This window comes from Acinonyx jubatus, chromosome B4, assembly GCF_027475565.1.
Source record: "Acinonyx jubatus isolate Ajub_Pintada_27869175 chromosome B4, VMU_Ajub_asm_v1.0, whole genome shotgun sequence".
NCBI classification, from domain to species: Eukaryota; Metazoa; Chordata; class Mammalia; order Carnivora; family Felidae; genus Acinonyx; species Acinonyx jubatus.
The window spans coordinates 40,065,344-40,084,975 of NC_069387.1; the positions used below are offsets into that span (position 1 = coordinate 40,065,344).

At 44.5% G+C, this 19,632-nt stretch overlaps 1 protein-coding gene across 1 annotated transcript in view; it reads right to left on the reverse strand.

The window, feature by feature from the left end:
• Positions 1-19,632, reverse strand: part of ANO2 (anoctamin 2) — a 338,133-nt gene that overhangs the window by 223,685 nt on the left and 94,816 nt on the right. Inside the window, exons 5-7 of the mRNA XM_027074096.2 lie at positions 11,912-12,063; positions 8,933-8,987; positions 6,418-6,469 (exon numbers count right to left, since the gene is read on the reverse strand). Coding sequence (XP_026929897.1) covers positions 6,418-6,469; positions 8,933-8,987; positions 11,912-12,063 — 259 coding nt within the window. The remainder of the gene's footprint in view (positions 1-6,417; positions 6,470-8,932; positions 8,988-11,911; positions 12,064-19,632) is intronic.

Consider the following 19,632-nt stretch of genomic DNA (forward strand, 5'->3'; position numbering starts at 1 on the left):
TCCAAATTCTAATAAGCTGCTTTTTCTATCTCCCACACAGCAAAAACTGAAAGAGCAGAATTCAGAGAAGGAGGTTACCAGAGTCAAAAATTCAAGATATCACAGAGTATGGGGCAAAGAACCCTAACAATGCTTTGGGAATCCTCGAGGAAACATTTTAAAAATTGATGTTATTTTTTTTAATTTTTATGTAATATTTATTTGTTTTTGAGAGACAAAGTGAGAGACAGAACATGAACATGGGAGGGGCAGAGATCGGGAGACAGAATCTGAAGCAAGCTCCAGGCTCTGAGCTGTCAGCACAGAGCCCGACGCAGGCTTGAACTCACAAACTGTGAGATCATGACCTGAGCCGAAGTCGGATGCTCAACCGACTGAGCCACCCTAAAAACTTCTGTTCTTAGTGATGATCCTGAACCATCCAAAAAAAGTTACATATGCATTTACATAGAAGATATACCTTAGTCTATTCTACATAAGAAAGCAGAGAATAGCATGAGAGATTTTAGAAAAATTTCTGTACCAAAAGATGTTGCTGAGGATATTAAGAGCTAAACCACTAACCATACTCCCCTTTCACTTGGTTCAAGGTCAAATTTGCAGCCCCAAGTGTAGGAACTACAGGCCCTTATGGTTTAAATATTTGTATTCCATTTCGCCCCTAGTTTTGACATTCTATTTAATTTGTGTTTTTCCTGGTTCTTATTTCTTTATTTATTTATATTATGCTGTTTTATTGTTTTTCTTGTAAGCCACCTCAGAAATTTTGTGGAACAAGACGGGAATATAAATAATTCCATACATGCAACTCATATACAGCTTCATGCTTTGCAAAACTAGGCTCTCAAAAAAAAAAAAAAGTATTTTCTACAAAGAAAAAAGTGATAATACTAAATGACCAGGAGTGTGTCTGAGTTACTATTATCTTTAGCATATTTTCCAGCTTTGATTCTAGTCTTTCTTATTTTTGCCATCTTCTAATTCCCTTTGTAATTGGGTACAATGGCAAAGGAATGAAGCTTTGTGAACTGGCCACAATAATGACCATATAAAAAGTAATTCCAGGGGTGAAGGATCAAGAAAAATACCTTGGAAAACAATTCCAAGCACTGTCCTGTTCTCCCTGTTCTCTTCTTTTTATGAGGCAGATTCCTCTGGAGGAATCTAAGTCAATTCTAGTCATTTGTGCTTCTCTATAAAACCAGAGAGAAGGGCAATAAAATCAAAATTTACTCCATGGCTCAAAGGGCCATATTATCTTGAGGGCTCTGAGTGTCATTACATTCCTCATTTTTTCTGATCTTCTAAGTAAGATGGTACATTGGCCAAAGAGCTTAAGGGGAACTTGACTTTCCAACACAGAAGACAAACAACTTGAAAATCAGCCTGGGGGTTCTCTTCTGCTGGGAAGCAGAGAAGTTCAGTCATATGTCCCTTGTTACAAAGCTAGTAAATCAGCAGCAGCTACTGCTGAACTAACAGACTCTTGGATGGGGGTTAGGGCTTCAATGTTATGGATCGGGGGGTGGGGTGACACAAACATCAGGTTCACAACAGGTAACTATTAAGAGGTTTGGATTTTATCTAAGGGAAATGTGGATCTATTTTGTCATTTCAAGCAGACCAGTGAAATGATCAGATATGCATTTTAAGAAGCTCACACGGGCTGTTAATTTTACGTTATAGGTTAAAAATGGGTAAAACTAGGGTTAAGAAGAACTTTTAGTCGTTGGGATAATAAATTCAAGAAAAAACACAGTTGATATAGAGTAGGATAATGGCTGTAAAGACTCAAATTGTGTCTAGGGGCACCTGGGTGGCTCAGTCCATTGGGCAACCGACTTCGGCTGAAGTCATGATCTCACAGTCCATGGGTTTGAGCCCCGCGTCGGGCTCTGTGCTGACAGCTCAGAGCCTGGAGCCTGCTTTGGATTCTGTGTCTCCCTTTCTCTCTGCACCTCCCTGGTTGCACACTGTCTCTCTCTCTCTCTCCAAAATAAATAAATATTAAAAAAATAAATAAAAAGAGTCAAATTGTGCCTATTTCATAGATGTTCACAAGATCAACCAAAAGCACTTTGTTACAGTTCCAGGCTTGAGAAATTAAGAACTAAAGTTCACTGAAATTTGGGGTACATGGATGAGAGCTGGGTTGTCCCCCCAAAGGGAAGTCTGTATTTTTTTGATTTACGTTGTGCTTGAGGTTCCTTCAGAGCATCTGCATGAAGACACAGAGTGTGTAGTTAGACACTTTGTTCTGAGAATCTAGAGAAAATATAATTCATCACTTCATTTTTATAATGCCCATGCTTAAAGTACAGAAATCAACAATGGGTTCCCCCCACACACAACTGGTAAAATCTGCCAGATATTTATTTATTTTTTATTTTTTTAATATGAAATTTATTGTCAAATTGGTTTCCATACAACTCTCAGCGCTCATCCCAACAGGTGCCCTCCTCAATGCCCATCACCCACTTTCCCCTCCCTCCCACCCCCCATCAACCCTCATTTTATTCTCAGTTTTTAAGAGTCTCTTATAGTTTGGCTAACAATGGGGCTTTAAAATTTATTTGTATAGTGAGTTGTTTAAAGTTTAACTTAAATTATATTAGAATAGCACTAAAGAAGAGGCTTTATAATATGTTAACCTCAGTTTTCCTTCATTTTCAGCATTTTGTAAGTGCAGGAAAACTGAGGCTAACAGACACAATACAGCCTACCAAAATCTAACCAAATTTAGTAGAGACAGAACTTGAACTCATTTCTCCACGTTTCCCTGCCAAGACCCCTAGCAGAAGTACCTGGGTGTTTTAGGACCTAAGGTTCAATATATGTTAAAAGAAGGTAGGCTCTCCCTTCCAATTCAAATGCCTATAAATCAGTGGCCAGATGGCTACTGCTTCTGTAGTAACAGACTTTAAAGATTCAACCTAATTCCACCTCTAGTTCACAGCATCCCAAAGGTATTGGATATAAGATTTGGAGCAAAGAAACCCAAGTTCTAGACCCATCTGACAATGACTCAGTATGTGACCCTGGACAAGTCACATGTCATCTCTGTCCCCATTTGTAGAATTACTGACATGCCAACTTTCCCCTGAGCTACGAAATGAATACTGGATAATTTATGTTGATACTTAGACACACACACATGGAAGTTAATTGCTTCCACCTCTGTGTTCTGCACTCTGTACATGTCTCTATAGTTGTACCTAGCAGATTAGCTCATAATTTATTTATTTACATGACTGTCTGCATAACTAAACTAAGAGCCCTCAAGGCTAGAAATTAGGTCAAATTCATCTTGGCATCTCTCAGTTTCTATAACATCATTTGACACAGACAAGGTGCTCAATAAATGTTTTCTGAATGACAAAAAAGAAATTTTTGAAAACTACTCAACACAACAAAATTCTTAAGAAGTTTGATTTGAGACATCACCAAAAAATTCATATCCTCAAATGAAAAAGAAAAAAAACTTCAGTGTTAAAGTAGAGGATCCCTAATGGCCTTTTGACAACCCAGAGACGGTCTCTCAAAATAAACTTCAGTTTTCAAGGACTTCCTAGTTTACAAGACAAACTAACAGCTCAATCTTCCCAAAGACTCTGCAAGATAGATGTTACTATCCCACTTTACATCCAAGGAAACTGAGTTGCAGAGAATTTATTTGTCCATAGTTACAATTACCAGCAATCTCTGTGGGCTAACAGGCTAGGCATGTTTAATTAATTTGCTAAACCAAATTCATGGACTAGAGTGTGCAAGGCAGACAGCTAGGTGCACTGGGGCATAGGAGATGATTCAACACACTTCAAGGACTGTTTGGGAGCCTAGGCCATGGACATAGCAATCAGCAAGAAAGAGACTGAATTTGGTGGGAGTTCCAAGGACAGGGCATTGGAAGAACCCATGGGACAGCCATGTTTGGTCTGGGGATGGACATGGGGGGATGGGGGGAGGACATTCAGGTGAAGGGAACCATGTGAGCAAAAACAGAGAAGACAGTGGTCACAATAACAGGAAGAGAAGCAGGAGAGAGAGGAAGAGAGGGGGAATTAGAAATGGACATTTGATATACTGATTTTAAGGTTCTGGTGAACATCTCAGTGGAGATATCCATCTGTGAGTTGGAAATGTTGGGCTAGAATTAGTGAGAGAAGTGGGAAATAGAAATACATGGTTCCTAGTCATCTGTATACAGAGAAAAGTAAGGAGGCCAAGGGAATACGGAGAAGAAAACATCTAAAATCTAGGAGAAGGAAGAAGAACCAAAGAAAGTGTGGTCCATGAGGCAGAAATAGAATGGCAGCAGAGGGGCACCTGGGTGGCTCAAGTATTAAGCATCCCACTCTTGACCTCGGCTCCGGTCATTATCTCATGGTTCATGGGATCAAGCCCTACATCGGGCTCTGTGCTGTCAGTGCAAAGCCTGCTTGGGATTCTCTCTCTCCCTCTCTCTTGCCCCTCCCCTGTTCATACTCACTCTCTCTCTATAGATAGATATAGATATAGATATAGATATAGATATAGATATAGATATAGATATAGATATAGATATCTAAAATATACATATGTGTGTATATATATTTTTTTTAATTTTTATTATTTTTTTTAAGAGTGGCAGCAGATCAGTACAGCAGTAGCACCTTCCTGGATATCAACTCTCAGAGGATGAAGGTCCATAAAGAAGGTGTGGAAGGATGTGTAGGAGGTTAAAGAAGAGGAAGACTAAGAAAAAGGCCATGAAATGTGGGAATTGGAAGTCATCCATGACATCTGAGGGAGCAGGTTTGGTCAAATTGAGGATGGTCTGACAGGATAAAAGGCAGATTAATGGAGCTGAGGAGTGAACTGGTCAAGAAATGAGGTAAATTCAAGAATTCTGATAGAAGTCATGAGAAAATATAAAATACATTCTAAGATCTCTTGACTCTTCTGGTTGTCCTTGGAACCAAGGGAAAATGGCTGCTCTAAGTGGGGGCTTCAGTCCTTCCATGGAATCAAGCTGGGCTAATTAATTACCTCCCTCACTCATGTCCTGACCTCATCAGTACCATGTTCCAGACAGACAACACCACATGCAAGACTTGACTTTCAAAAACTAGAGTGTTATTTGGGATTTTGTACAAGATGAATATATCAATGCAACCCGTCATCATAAATTGCCCCCTCGAGAAGTTCTGCACTAGACTAAAGGCACTATCACTATATAAAACCTGTTCTGGTTCCTTCTCCAGGACTACGCCCTTGGTATTAAGGCAGCTTATGAGTCCCCCCGCAAAACTCTCCAATGCTACCTTTATTATCATTAGCACTGTTGTGATTTCTTGGCTTGATTGGCTACATTATTCACTAGACTTGCCTCTAAATGACTTTGAACTCTTTAACTCAAGGCTGCCTCAAAAGCCAAAGATTTGCCACCCCAGAGTGTATTTTGAAGGAATTTCTCTCAAAGGTTTCAAAAGCCATTCTGAGTGCTGGTAGCTGCTCTGGAAAGAGCTCTGGCCTGCAGAGTGATTCCTGTGGAAAGGACGCGTGCTTGTGCTCATAAGCTCCCATCTCCACCTCAGCCATTTTGTGTGTCTTCTGCAAAGTTCTCCAGCATCAGTTGGCCTGCCCTATGGGCTCCCAAATGCTGACGTTCCTACTGCAAAGACTAATACACTCAAGTTTCAAAAACAAATCACCAAGGGAACAGATTCAGCCACATTCGGTGACAGGAACGCTGAACTCAGGAGCTGCACCTTCAGACTAACGTGTGACCTCTGAAAAGTCACCCTGCAGGAGGTCGGCTCCTTCACACATAAAGGGAGAAGGCTGCACTAAAGGGTCTCTGAGATGCCTTTCTTCTTAAAAACTAAATAAATTGAGGCGCCTGGGTGGCGCAGTCGGTTAAGCGTCCGACTTCAGCCAGGTCACGATCTCGCGGTCCGTGAGTTCGAGCCCCGCGTCAGGCTCTGGGCTGATGGCTCAGAGCCTGGAGCCTGTTTCCGATTCTGTGTCTCCCTCTCTCTCTGCCCCTCCCCTGTTCATGCTCTGTCTCTCTCTGTCCCAAAAATAAATAAACGTTGAAAAAAAAATAAAAAAAAAAAAACTAAATAAACTAAACCTGCCATGTTTGGGTGATTATTAAAACCTTGTATAGGTTGTGGAGACAGGGATGAAGATCTGGGAGAAGTTACAGCAATCTGGGGAACACCCCTGCCCCCACAAGATGGGGTGCTGCTGCTCCTGGAGAGCAAGCAGGACCCCTGGCCCTGAGTGCAAGCAGCCTCCCCTCCTCCATGGGGGTGTCTGTTTGTTCTGTTCTTCATTGCCCCCCATACCCTGCAGCAAGCTGCAGAGAGGACAGCTCTGGCACCGTGGCAGCCCATCAGCACTGGGCCCGTGGGCGGCAGAGGGGGTCCTTACCCATTGTGTTGTTAGCCCGAGAACAGGCTGTGCGCTTCAGGATCTCGTGCACCTGAAACAGACAAGAGCAGGGCTGTGAGCACCATGACCGTGTGTGCCACCATGGGAGGGGGCGGGCAGGGGACCAGGCAACTGGACCCACTTCCAGAGAGGGGGAAGCCAAGCATATGCCAAGCTCATGCACTGCACATCAAACCTGTTTGAACTTGAGTGCTTTGAGGAAGCAAAGAACCTAAGTCCCTCGCACGCACACTATCCCCTTCGCCCTACCCCGAAAACATAAAGGCTGTATATGGACTGCAGTTACAGGAGGTAAGGAAAACATGCCAGGGAGCCCAGACCCACATGCTTCAGGAGGGCTTGGGAGGGAGTGCTGGGGCCAGAACATCCAGGGAAGGGGAAGAGGAGGGTGTCCTGTCCGCCAACCCTGAGTAGCACCACGCTGGGGAAAGCCCGGGATGAGCAGGCCGCTGAATCCAGTTCCAGGCCCAGCTCCTAGCCAAGGGGTCCTGAGCAAACCTCCCTGAGGGCCCTGACAGTCCCTGGCCTTCTCTGTAATGAAGCTGACTCACAGAGCTGTTCTAAGAAAACATTAAAGTGCTTTGTAAACTCATAGAGGGCCACATACATCTTGCTCATTGTTACTATTATTTCTCTGTTTTTTTCCTGAGTCCTCATCTTGTCTCCCCAGTCAGACACTTCCTCAAGACTCCTTGTCTCAGAGCACTTCTGGGGCACATACCAGGCTCTCAGCCCAATGATGACTGTATGGCAAAATAGGCCAACAGAGCCCTGGACATGGGACTTGCAGGGAAATGTCTCTCACATGTGAGGGAGGGCTGCAGAGGAAACAGTGACTGGCCAGCTAGTGCCCTCCAAAGGGTCCCAAGCCTGTGCCCAACTATAAAGAGGTTCCCAGCAAGGAAGTCTGCTCTGGGACAAATAGCTGGGGTGCTAGGACACCTACAAAGAAGGGGCACAGGGATGCCATATACAGATACGAGCAAGTTCCTCAGACAATAGTCCAGGGCAGAGTAGACCCCAAGACAAAACTCAAAGGCTCTTTTCTACCCCTTCTCACTATGCGGGGGGGGGGGGGGGGGGGGGGGGGACTAGGGAAAGGGAGAAGCTTCCAGAATGAGAGCTGAATGAGAGAAGCGTGTTCCTGCATCATCATTCACACTCCCATATTCCAGCCACAGACCTAGAGCGAGTGGAAAATAAATAACTTCCAGCACTATGGGGCCCAAGAATGTTTAATTCACTTATAATACTGTGCAGTAATTCGACAGCAATAATAATTAGGAACAGCATTTATATGACATTGACTATTTTACAAGTACTTTGCAATTATTTGGTAATCTCCACAACACCCTATAACTCCCCCATAGACATGAGACCCAAGCCACAGGGCGATTTAAACAGCTTGTAATAGCATCAACAAAAAAATGGGAAGTTTATGCCTTTTTCCATAGGATGATAAATCATGTACTCATTTTAACCTTCCTAAAACACTAGGCTAAGGAACCTGAGGTGTTTTCTTCCCCAACCTGTGAGCAAAGAGTCAGGGAGGGCCATGTTTTCAGTGTGCCTTAGAAATGTTTTGTAGCTTCCTCTAATCACCTGTCACTTCTCATCCTTCTGATCACCCTGCTGACTTGGAAGTCCTTCTACTACCTGACCCTTACTTCTCCTCTGTTGAAACTTAAGTTCTTTCCTAGGGTACAATGGAAACACACTGCCATTGTTTCCACTGTGGCATAAGTAAGTGAGCAGCTTTTCTTGGGTCCCTCTTTTTCTCCTCTGTCTATATGCTGAATGCTCTCCAGGCAGATAGACAATAAATGGACCAGAGCATGGAGACACGCTACAGCTCAGATGGAGGCCACGGGGCACAGGCCATACACAGATTTTCGTCAGAATCCATCATCATGCAAAAGCCAAAACCTTGATTTCAAAAGGAAAAAAAAAATAGTAGAAGAACAGCTACAGTCATGAATTTTGGCTTTCTATTGGGCTGGGAATTTTATTCTTGAACAAACTGGCTAGTTCTAGCATCCCCTGTGATATAAATGCACAACACTCCTTAGAGGGTAAAAGAAACACAGTAGCCCCGCAACGGGTCCTCATTCAGACACTAGTGATCTGTATGAATTTTTTCAATCCACTGCCTCTTAAAGCCTCAGTTTCCCCAACTGTCAAGCAAGGGGGTCACCTGATTAGCTGAAAGACCCCACCAGCTCAGACATTTCCTGTTTTTGTGATTCCAAATGGCCAAGGTGGAGAATCCTAAAGAGAAGAGACTTCTCTCAGCCTCTAAGTGAGGGGATCTGTTTGCTATTCCTTTTGCCACTAAGATTGGGAAGCTCCTGGATCCGCCCCTTGGTTGCTAGGCAACCCCAAGCAAAGGATGATGGGAGGTAGCAGGAAGAGCAAGAGAAGGCCCTACCACACTGGGTACCCAGCCTTCCCCTTATTCTAGAACCCACCACCCGTAGTTGACCTGTGTACTTACAATGCGGCTACGGGTGGCATTATCAAAGAAGGTGTCCTTGTCCTGGATGTTGTACCTGGAGACACCAAGAAAACAGAAGGTCAACTCATTTTATGACCCTTGTCCTGAGACCACTGCCACCTCAGGCCAGAGCAAACCTTGAGAAAGCAACACAGCAAGATGTGTGAGACACACATATTCACACATGCTCACACACACACAGTGTTTATAATTTTTTTTGACCTAGTAATTGTGAGAACTGATAACAGAAATGAGTCCTAGGAAATAGAAATTCAATAGAAGAAAAAAGTTTCATAAATAAAAATGTTCATTGCAAAGTTACTGACAATAAGGATAGTGGACATAAAATGAAATTCCAAAATCAACAGGGTGGATTATCATGCGGTCACTGGAAATTATAATTATGAGAACATCCTAAGTAGAAAATTTTAGACTGATAGGAAAATATTATACTATGATATGTTTTAAACATGAAAGTATGTAGAAAGGATTCCTGTGTATGGACAAAGAGAGTAAACAATATAACAACCACCAGAAAGAGTATAGTTTCCTGGTACTGGGATGATAAGGCTTTGTTTTTCAAACTTTCATTTAATATTGTCACTACTGTCACATCAGTTAGCTACCAAACTCTTAATTATGGAAGGCCCGCGTCTGTTCTCCACTTCACACTGTGACCTTTTCGCTAAAAAGAACACCTGTGTAGATCTGACTGTGCTCAGGGTGCAGATGCCTGGAATGTGTTCCCAGCTCCCCCGGAGCCCCCGTCACTTGGGTGGATGTGTTTCCTAGTAACCAATGAAGAGTAGAACATGATAGTAGGTAGACCATTGCTCTAACAATTCAGAGGATGGAGAGCTTATTTTGGGCGGGAAGGACAGAAGATTCTTCCAGATGGAGGTATCTAGGAACTGGATTTGAAGGGTCACAGGCACTGAATGAATGGAGATGCATGGGAGATGGCAGTTCAGATGCCAGCACCAGCATGCAGACCCAAGGAAGGGGAAGCATGGAAGAGACACAGAGCACCAAAAAAACCCAAAAAACAAAAAACAAAAAACCCCAGCAGCCAGTAGGTCAATGTGCCAGTCCCAGTCCCAGTTCAGCCACTTAATGCTGTGTGAACTTGAACAGATCCCCGACCTTAGTTTCCTCTCTATGAGACACCATTATATCTGAATGGCCACCTCATGAGGCAGGGTGACATTGTGACTTATGCTAAATACATCTTTTAGTCTTCATCCAGGGTTCGTGACTCATAGCTCCCAAATTCCTTGGAATTTTCTGAACAATAAGGGCAATGGGAACATGTTTTGTCATAATATTTGGTCTCCTGTCCTCAGTTCCTGAAATCATTTTCAGAGCCATAAAGGTGAAATGGGTGTCTTGTTATTCCTAACAAGCCTCTTTCAGCCACAACTAGGCTTTTATCAATGAGGTGGTTTTTGGAAATCCCCTAAAGGTGGAAAGGAGGTGGGGGAGAGAGAGCTGATTGCCAGAGGAACCAACCTTGAATAGAGGGTGGAACTTTCAGTCCCACCCCTGATTTCTGGGGAGGTGAGAGGGGTTAGAGGTTAAATCAGTAGCCAATGGCCCATGATTTAATCAACCATGGCTACATAAGGAAGCCTCTAGAAAAACCCCAAAGGAAAGGGCTTGCAGAGTACCCAGGCTGGGGAACTAGGATGCCTCCATGTGCCCCCATGGCAGGCCCCAAGCTTCACAAAGACACAAGCACCTTCATTCAGAACCTCACTTTATGTATCTCTTCATCTGGCCATTGATTCATATCCTTTGTAATAAATTAGTAATCTAGTGAGTAAATCAGTTTTCTGAGTTCTGTAAGCTCCTCTAGCAAGTTAATCAAACCTGAAGAGGAGGTCATGGGAACCTCTGATCTACAGCCAGCCAGTCAGAAGCACAGGGAACACCTTGGACTTGTGATTGGCATCTGAGGTGGAGGGCAGTCTTGTTGCACTGAGCCCTCAACCTGGGAAATGTAATGTTCTCCAAGGGTAGGTAGTGTCAGAACTGTGTCGAACTGCAGGATGTCAAAGAATTCCTTGGTGGATGGGAAGACCGGCACACACATTGGAATTGGTGACCAGAATTGGGACCAGAATTGGGACCAGAATCATGAGGGGAATAATGATTCAATGAGAAAATACGTGCAAAACAAACAGTAAATACATGTGTATTGAATTATTATCTAATACGGCAAAAAATGGGTAGGAGATGTTATCCAATCAACACCAGAAACACAGCTTTGGGAATGCCATCTCCCCAAAAGGGACAGATTCTTCTATCTCCTCTACCTATCTTTGGTCCTTGCTTTCCCTCTCTTAATCCTGACACTCTTATTCTCCCATCAGCACCTACAACAGAACTGATGCTTGCCTGCTCCATCTCTCACTTCCCAACCATGACTCATTCTTCCAAAGGTTTCCCAAATGGCCATCCCTGTGAAGAGCTCTTATCCCGCCCCCCTCCCTAGGGGGGATCTGGGTGGGCATCTCTTCAGAGTCAGTGGGTACATGAGTATGCAGATGGGAATACAAAAATCCAGAAACTTTATTCTCCTTCTCTCTGGTTTATCACAATATGTTGAAACCCTATTAGACTAGGAACTGGGCAGAATGGTTTCCTCACAGAAGGCAAACAGGTATCTGACCATTTTCTCACTGAACCCCAAAGTTTATGGCTCTGTGCTCCATGATTTTCCATCCATCATGCAACATGACTAAAATGGTGGGTGCTCCATGAGCCACTGGACACATGTTGGGGAGCTCTTTGGGATAATCTCATTTAGGGAAGGGGATTCAGAAAGCAGATGCAGGGAACATTTCACCATGAGAGTATGCCTCCTCCCCTATCTCCCAGGCTGTGGGGCACTCACTGTGGGAGCTGAGACACTGAGTGGTATTTGATTTCCCTTCCCATCCCCTGCCACATCCCTACCCCAACAGCTCCCATACTTACAGATACATTTTCTCCCTGGAGAATGGGTAGGAGAGATTTTTCATCTTGTTGTTACTGTGCTCTGGAACTCTAGGTTTCAGGGGCGAGCTCAGCTTCTGCAGAAGCTCGTTGAACTTCTTCGTGATGCTGCCTTCTGATTTGATCTCATACATCTACAAAAGGCAAAGCCACAGGCCTAAAAAGGAGACCGCATCCAACCGAGAGAAGAATGACTACAACCACAGCTGCACGGGGCACCAAACCCCCAGCGAGGGACACTCTGGAAAGAGGAGGAGACTGGGAGAGACAAGTGGAGCCCTCCCTTCCCTGCTGCTTTCACAAAGGTGTGGTCTCTCGACCCCGTCTCGGTCATCTCTGCGGATGGAGTAACCAATGCAGAGAAACCAGCGAGGAGGCCAAATTTGCTATATGACTTTGTTACATCATCTTAAGAGAAACAGAAGACCTACTATGTGACAGTTGCCATACTAAGTGCTCCACACAAATTAGCTCCAATACACACAGAAACCCAGCTCAGTAAATACTACTCTCATACTATGAGGAGGAAATTAAGGCTCAGAAAGGTGCAATGAGCCAACAAAGGTCACACAGATAGTAACTGAGTGACAGCTTGGATTTAACTCATGTCAACCTAGTCAAAGTCTGTACTCTGCAACTACACCATGCCCCACATCACTTTCTTTGTGTGTTCCTCTTGGGAATTAGCTGATAAATGAGTCTGTTTTCAAAGTACTAAACCTCTAGAAAATACCTGCCTTGAGTAAGATACAGAGTTAGTATCAAGATAATTATTGATATATATATAGTACACATAGCTTTTTATAATGCATAGGGTGTTTTTGCATACATTACAGATCTTGTTCTTTTTAATTGATAGATGTAGTCCTTGAGACATGGAGGCTGCACTTACAGCAGAGCTGTGACAGATTAAAGGTGGCCACAAATTTCTCATACAAATTTTCCTTTCAAGAAGCACTATTCTGTTCCCACCCTCTTAAATCTGAGTGGGCTCTGTAGATGCTTAATCAGTACAGCAGAAGAGACACTCTGCTGGTTGCATCCTCTAGAAGACAGGCAGCTTCTGTTTGGTTTGCCTTTGTCTCAAAGTCCGGAGCCACCAGGAAGAAGTCCATGGGAAGGTAAGAGCATTCGCTCAGAAAGACAAAGGACTTAAGCTGGACCCGGCCTTTCAGCTGCCTGGCCATGCATCAGCCATATGAAGGAAGTCTTCTTGGACCTTCCTGTCCAGGTCAACCCCCAGCTAAATTCCACCAAGGGACACAACTCAATACCACATGAGTGGAAGAATCATCCAGCCCAGCTCTGCTCAAGTTCCTAACCATAAACTCATAAGAAAGGAAAAAGTGACTATGTTTTCAGCTACTACGTTTGAGCTCATTTGTCATGTTGTGCTAGAAAACCAGAACAAGGGCCAACATCCAGATCTTCTAACTTGAAAGCTGATTTTCTTCTCTATCATGACATCCATCCAGTGGCTTAAATCTAGAGAGGCAGTAAAACAGGTATGAAATACAAGGTAGACAGAGTTAAATGCCGCAAAAGCCACACAAAGTATTTGAGGGTTCAAAGAAAGGAGACAGCACATCCAATCGAGGAATCAGAAACATGTTTCATTGGGGAATAGCATTTTTGTTGAGCTTTCACAGAAAGGTAACTTTCTCTTGCTATCGTTTTGTTCTTTAATAAAATAATAAATTAGGGGGAGGGGAAGAACGTCCCCAATCTAACAACTGAAATAGAACCATGGTTTATTTATTTCTTCTAACAAGTTTTTTGATGCATTTTGATTTTATTTCAATTACAAAATTAACACAGTTCTAGTAAACAAGAAAACCCAAACCATAAAAGTACATTAACTGTATGTGAACAGTTCAATTTCATTTCCAGCCGAATCCCACCATCCTTTCCAGAGGAAATCTCTATTAACAACTTGGAGTACGTTTCATCCTAACTTTTTCCATACACATTCCTTTCTAAATCCAACTATGATCCTGTTTCATGTATGGTTCCACAATTTGCCTGTTTCATTTAGCAATATATCACAGATATATTACCTTTCCAGGTCAGTTCACATAGAACTACCTTAATGAATGTGTAATATTACACAGCAGACATGAATCCTAATTTGTTTAGTCATTCCCCTATTGATGGGCATTTGTTTCATTTTCTACACATGCTTTATCTTGTTTGATCGCACTTCTATTAACATTACCTTATGAATAGTTTGAATGAATAAGGCTTGAACAGATGCAGGCAAAGACATTCTAGACAAACAAGAAAGTAGAAAAGTTCAAGCTGGATTGAAGAAGGGTTACATGGCCTGATTTCTTTGGAGTACCCAGATAGTGTAAACCAGGTAATAACTGGAGTATCTGAATCCCCTGGCAAAGCCTGTGTTCTTGACTATTCTACTCTACTGCTTTGTTTGCTAAAATGTGAGTTATCATGAGGGGAAAAAATAGTGTGCCACTTATAATCATTCCTCCATTGTCATTAAGTTCTTAAGCATCCTGCCAAGTCTCTCCGCACACATTGGTCACTGCAATGCAAAGAGCTCATCCCTCAGGAATCTTTGAGCCTGGAGGGATGGGGACAGAGCAATGGCCCCCTCATGCAGTCCCAGAACACATCTCACAGGTCATTTGGGGCAGGTGCTGACCAGGCACGTGTCCTGCACTGAGATTGCAATGTGCTAATCATACCCATCACCATGTGTCTTTCAATGGCATGTGCATGGAAATTAAAGTTTCCAAACAGGAGGGAAGCTGATGGACTCTGTCTTCCAGATGCCTTGGAATGACAGACTCAGACCCACCAGGGTATTTCTTCTTTGTCCACTTCTCTCCATTACTACCTTCCCAGACTCTCCTAGTCTGGGAAGCCTTCAACCTCCCTATGAAAAAGCCTTCAATGGTTATATTGCTCTAATGATAAAGAACAAAGTTCTTAACACAGCCCATGGGACCCCACAGGAGTCCCCATAGTCCCCTGCTCACTGCACCCAACTGCTGGCCCTCTTGCAGTTTTCCCAACATTCTGAGCCCTCGACACTCTGCATCTACTCCCTGCCCCCCCGCCAACTCTGTTCACACTTGATGCCTCCCTTAATCATCACTTCCTAAAGAAAGTCCTTCCTGGCTTCCAGACAAGGTCAAGTCCTACCTTCACAGTATTTCATGGGCCCAAATTCCTCTCCTTCGTAGCACTTACTGCAGTTGTAATTTTACATTCACTTGAATGATTATTTGATTAATGTCCGGCTGCCTTACCAAACCATGATCTCCATGAAGGCAGGATACCGTCCAAACTGTTTCCTGTCTTTGAATGAATGAATGAATTAATGAATTAATGAATGAATGAATGAATGATAAATTTGGGGGGAAACCAGCATTGATGATGGCAGTTGCTGCCACTGGAGGAGCCCAGACTGGGGACGGAACAGCCACAAGGTAACAGGCCTGGTAGAAATAAATGGGATTGGAGAGTCAAGCTAAAATACTAAAGACTCTGGCTGGCTGAACAGCTTCCCTCCCTGTCCCCACCAACTGCAAAGGCACTTGGGAGCCCAGCCTCGGCAGAGGCCAGGAATGCCCGTATTCAACAGGTACAGATTAATAACCCAGCAACTGTGTCAGGGCTTTGTTCTGGCAGAAGGTTAGCTGAGAACCTCCACGTAGTTCTTCACCCTCACCCTGCAGTGGGTCTGGTAGAGCTCACTTAGAGAAACGGGCTAAAAGGAGTAGGCACCTATGGTATGTCTTCAGAGGGACCAGGCATGGGCCCAGGATACCTTTCGACTGTTTCCTGATGGGGGTACTCCAAATCACTGAAAGCAGTATCATCCGCCTCCAGGAAAAATGTAAAACGTGGAGGAGAGTCTCACCAGAAACATCAAAGTAACATCCACTCCACAGCACTGACCAAGACCCCACATGGTCATGTCCAGGCTGAAAGATCTGATTGACTTACTTTGGAAAGAGATTTCCCAGACTTCAGGGGCTCGTGGGGGATGGAGCCAGACATGTACTCACAATAAAACACAGGTGGGTGAACCCATGGCACAATGCCAGGGACACATAAGCTCACAGGACAAAGGACCCTGCTCCCTGCCTGAGCATTGTACCTATTCCTGAAACTTCTTCCCTTCCTTTTCATCTGTACTACTCCTACTTCTCCTTCACCACTAGGCTTAAGGATCAACTTGCCCAGAAAAACTTCCTTGGCTGCTCACTTCTCGTCATGCTTCTTCAGTACCCTGTGAACAAGTGCCTGCGTCATGAAGTTTATCATGTTCTTCTCTAATTCTTGGCTCACTTGCCTGTCTCCCTAACTGACTATAGACTTCTGGAGAGCAGGGACCAAACCCTGTGTGCCTGGTCCACAGCAGGAACACAATAACATCTACTGAGTGCATGACCTGGGTCCTGGTCCTTGCTGACACCAAGGAGCTGTGTGACTTTAGGCAAGTCACTCTCCCTCTCAGGTTCTTCACCTCTAAAGAGAGAACTAGGGAATACCCACTTCCCACTACAATGGAGTAAAATGGACCAGATTTACCCTATCAGAAACAACCAAGACACCCAGACGAAAACAAACAAAAAAACATGAAATAATGATTGCTGTGTTCTCCCAAAACTCATATTTTGAAATCCTTAGTGCCCAATATGATGATATTAGAAGGTGGGGCCTTTGGGAAGTGATTCGATCATGAGGGTGGAGCCCCTTCTGCCATGCGAGGACCAGCTAGGAACGAGGAAGAGGTCCTTCACCTGACCACAATGGCACCCTGGTCTAAGACTTCCAGCCTCCAGAACTCTGAAAAAGAATTCCACGCCCACTTTCTTGTTTATAAGCCACCCCGTCCATGGTATTCCATTATAGCAGCCCCAATGGATAGAGACTGTGGTTTTCAAGATACTGGCTATCAGGCAACAAAGTTCCTAGGAGACAGGAAACAAGCAAGATGGCTCCTGGGATGGCTCCAGCTCACTGCCTTGACAGAGGTTCTCAGCCAAGGGGCAGGAAGGGAAGACAAGTGGGGCCTATTGAACCCCTGAGCTGAGGAGACAGAGCTGGAAGTCTGGGGAGGCCAAGGCAAATGGAGTTCACAGGACAGGGTAGCCCAGAGGAAAGAGCTTCACAAGGAGCTCCAGAGAGCAGCAGAAGGTCCCCTGTGACCATTTGACCACACAGGTGCGAGGGACCTAGCTGAGCCTGGAGAAAGAACCATCTAAAAGGACTGAAAATAGCACCTCTTCCCATCAGGCAGAATGGAAAATCTCATCATCCACAGGGCACTGGGAAGAGTACTCAGGTTGACTCGGTAGTGGGGGATCATTAGCCCTAGACCATGCACTGCTCCAGACCCACTTCAAAAATCATAAAAGAAAGAACTGGACTAAATGCCTTGGAAAGTCCTGTCCAACAGTGTACAGCTTTAAACATTTAATGAAAAAGAAACACTCGTGATGTTTCTATATTTCAACATCGTGGGCACCCCCTAGATGCAGGCACTGAGCTTGGTGGTTGATTTGCCAAGTGCTGAAGAAGCACAAAGCTGGTGATGACCCTTCCAAAACAGAATGCTTTGCAATGTGCCCAGCACTTCCGTAGGCACCACTTCATCGGGCCCCATGAACACTCTGCAAGTGTGCTTGCCAAGTAGCATTAGCATCACTACCTTACAGACAGGAAAACAGACTCAGACACAAGGAATTGCCAGAGTCGCTGGTGAAACCAGGCCTGAAACCCAGGTTTCCTGACTCCCCCCACTCCCCATCCAGGCTCTTTCCTTCAACCTTTGATCCGTGGAAGGGCCCCATGATCCCCCAAGAAGGAAGCAGGCTGGAGTTCCCTTTCGGTCCCACCAAACCCAATAAGCCAGGCTCTTTCTTCCCTTGTGTCCAGCAGGATCCAGGAAAGGCACCCCGACCCTCTTTATTGTCATTAATATGCTCAGCGGCGGCCTCGTTATTACTGTTATTCTTGGACATCAGAGAATTATGAACATCCTCAGAAATGGCAAGACACATGTTAGCCAGCTGTTCCCCATTATGCCCTCCTTGGGTACATGATACGCCTTTCATGTGCTTAAAATCATAAATAATTTTTAAAGTATGTTGCTCTTATTTTTTATTCCAGGGCTCAAATGTGGTTCTCATAAAAGCTCACTTTGGCCTCATTGTCATAGTCTAAGAGGTTTACCGAGATCCCTTCTTTCCTTACTTCTTTCTCCCCCCCTTGTCTCCCTCTGCCTCTCCCCTCCAGAGGGGCACAGCACTGTGGTCTCAGGACTGATTTGTTTCCTTCCTGTGTTGGAATCATGTTCCCTCCAGGGATGCAAGGAACCAAGGCTATGGTGATGTCTATCATGAACAGATACATAATACTGTCCCCATTCTACAGATAAAGAAACCAAGGCACAGAAAGTTTTACTAACATGCCCGGTACCATACAAACATGAAGAGGTCCAATGACCCCAGAGATCAAGGAGAAGGTGCAACAATAAGAGCTATAAATGATATAATCTTGATCATCTGTGAGTCACTCACCTGTAGTGACCTAAGAAGGCCTCTCCTTACAACTCGTAGGAAAAGTCAGCGGGAAGAGCACAAACCAGGCATCAAGATGGACAGTGAGCCCCGCTGTGAGCATGTGTGTCTGCTTATATCCCATGACCCCAAAAGTCTGCCTCTTTTCATCTATTTATGCTTTCCTCTGCTCCTCCTAGTCACTAGATAATTGAAGGTCAACTGTTACAATTGATGACATCTCACTCGCCTTAAGGCTAGGGCTTGAAGATCAGCATCACACCTACTTCCTGACCTTTAATGTCAAAAGGCTCAGGCACACTGAGAAGTCAGTGTGGAGCATGGCACCACAAGCCACTAGCCGACAAGGGCAGAAGGCTCTGGACTAAAGAAGTTATGAGAAAGGGAAGCTATAGATGCAGCAGAATTTGCCCCCATGTTCTTATCCCGCGTGCCGGTGCCTGAGAGGGCAGAGGGAGGGATACACACGCACACGTACACACGCATGTGTGCACACTCTGTACCAGATTCAAGGACTCCCACGCATAAGCATTTACCTGTGTGTGAGTGTTAAGCTATTCACCAAAATGCCAACAGCACCAGAATCCCCAAGACCAGCCGCATCCTAGATCCCACAGGGAGACTCTGTGTGACACCAACAACAGAAGCTAATCAGTCTCTTCATCCCTACCTATGCTTACGGGTAAATTTCCTGTCTGAAGCAATACTGAGCCTGGAAAGTGATACTACAAAATGCACATTCTCCTTTGTCTAGCTCTATATTCATTTATGGTTTTTAATTCCGTTTTGGTATGTACTCTACACATGAATGAATGTTTGCTGACTTTAAAAATACGGGATAAAATCCAAACTACTTACATGGCTGACAAATCCCCTATAAGCTGCGCCTCCTGCCTCCCACTATATGCATAATGGCCTCCTCTCAGTTCCCCACAGAGGCTGGGGTTTCCTTACCTTGGGGCTGATGACCTGTCCTTCCCTCTCCTGAGAAGTTTCTCACCTGTCCTCCCCACCTGCCAAACCCCAACCTGGCCCTCAAGTCTAAGCTCAAATGGCGCCTTCCCTCACCCTCCCTCCACCAGCCCTCCCCCCCCACCCCCCACCCCCGCCTAAATTAGTTTCCTCTGGTTGGCTCTGTCCATCCCGCTC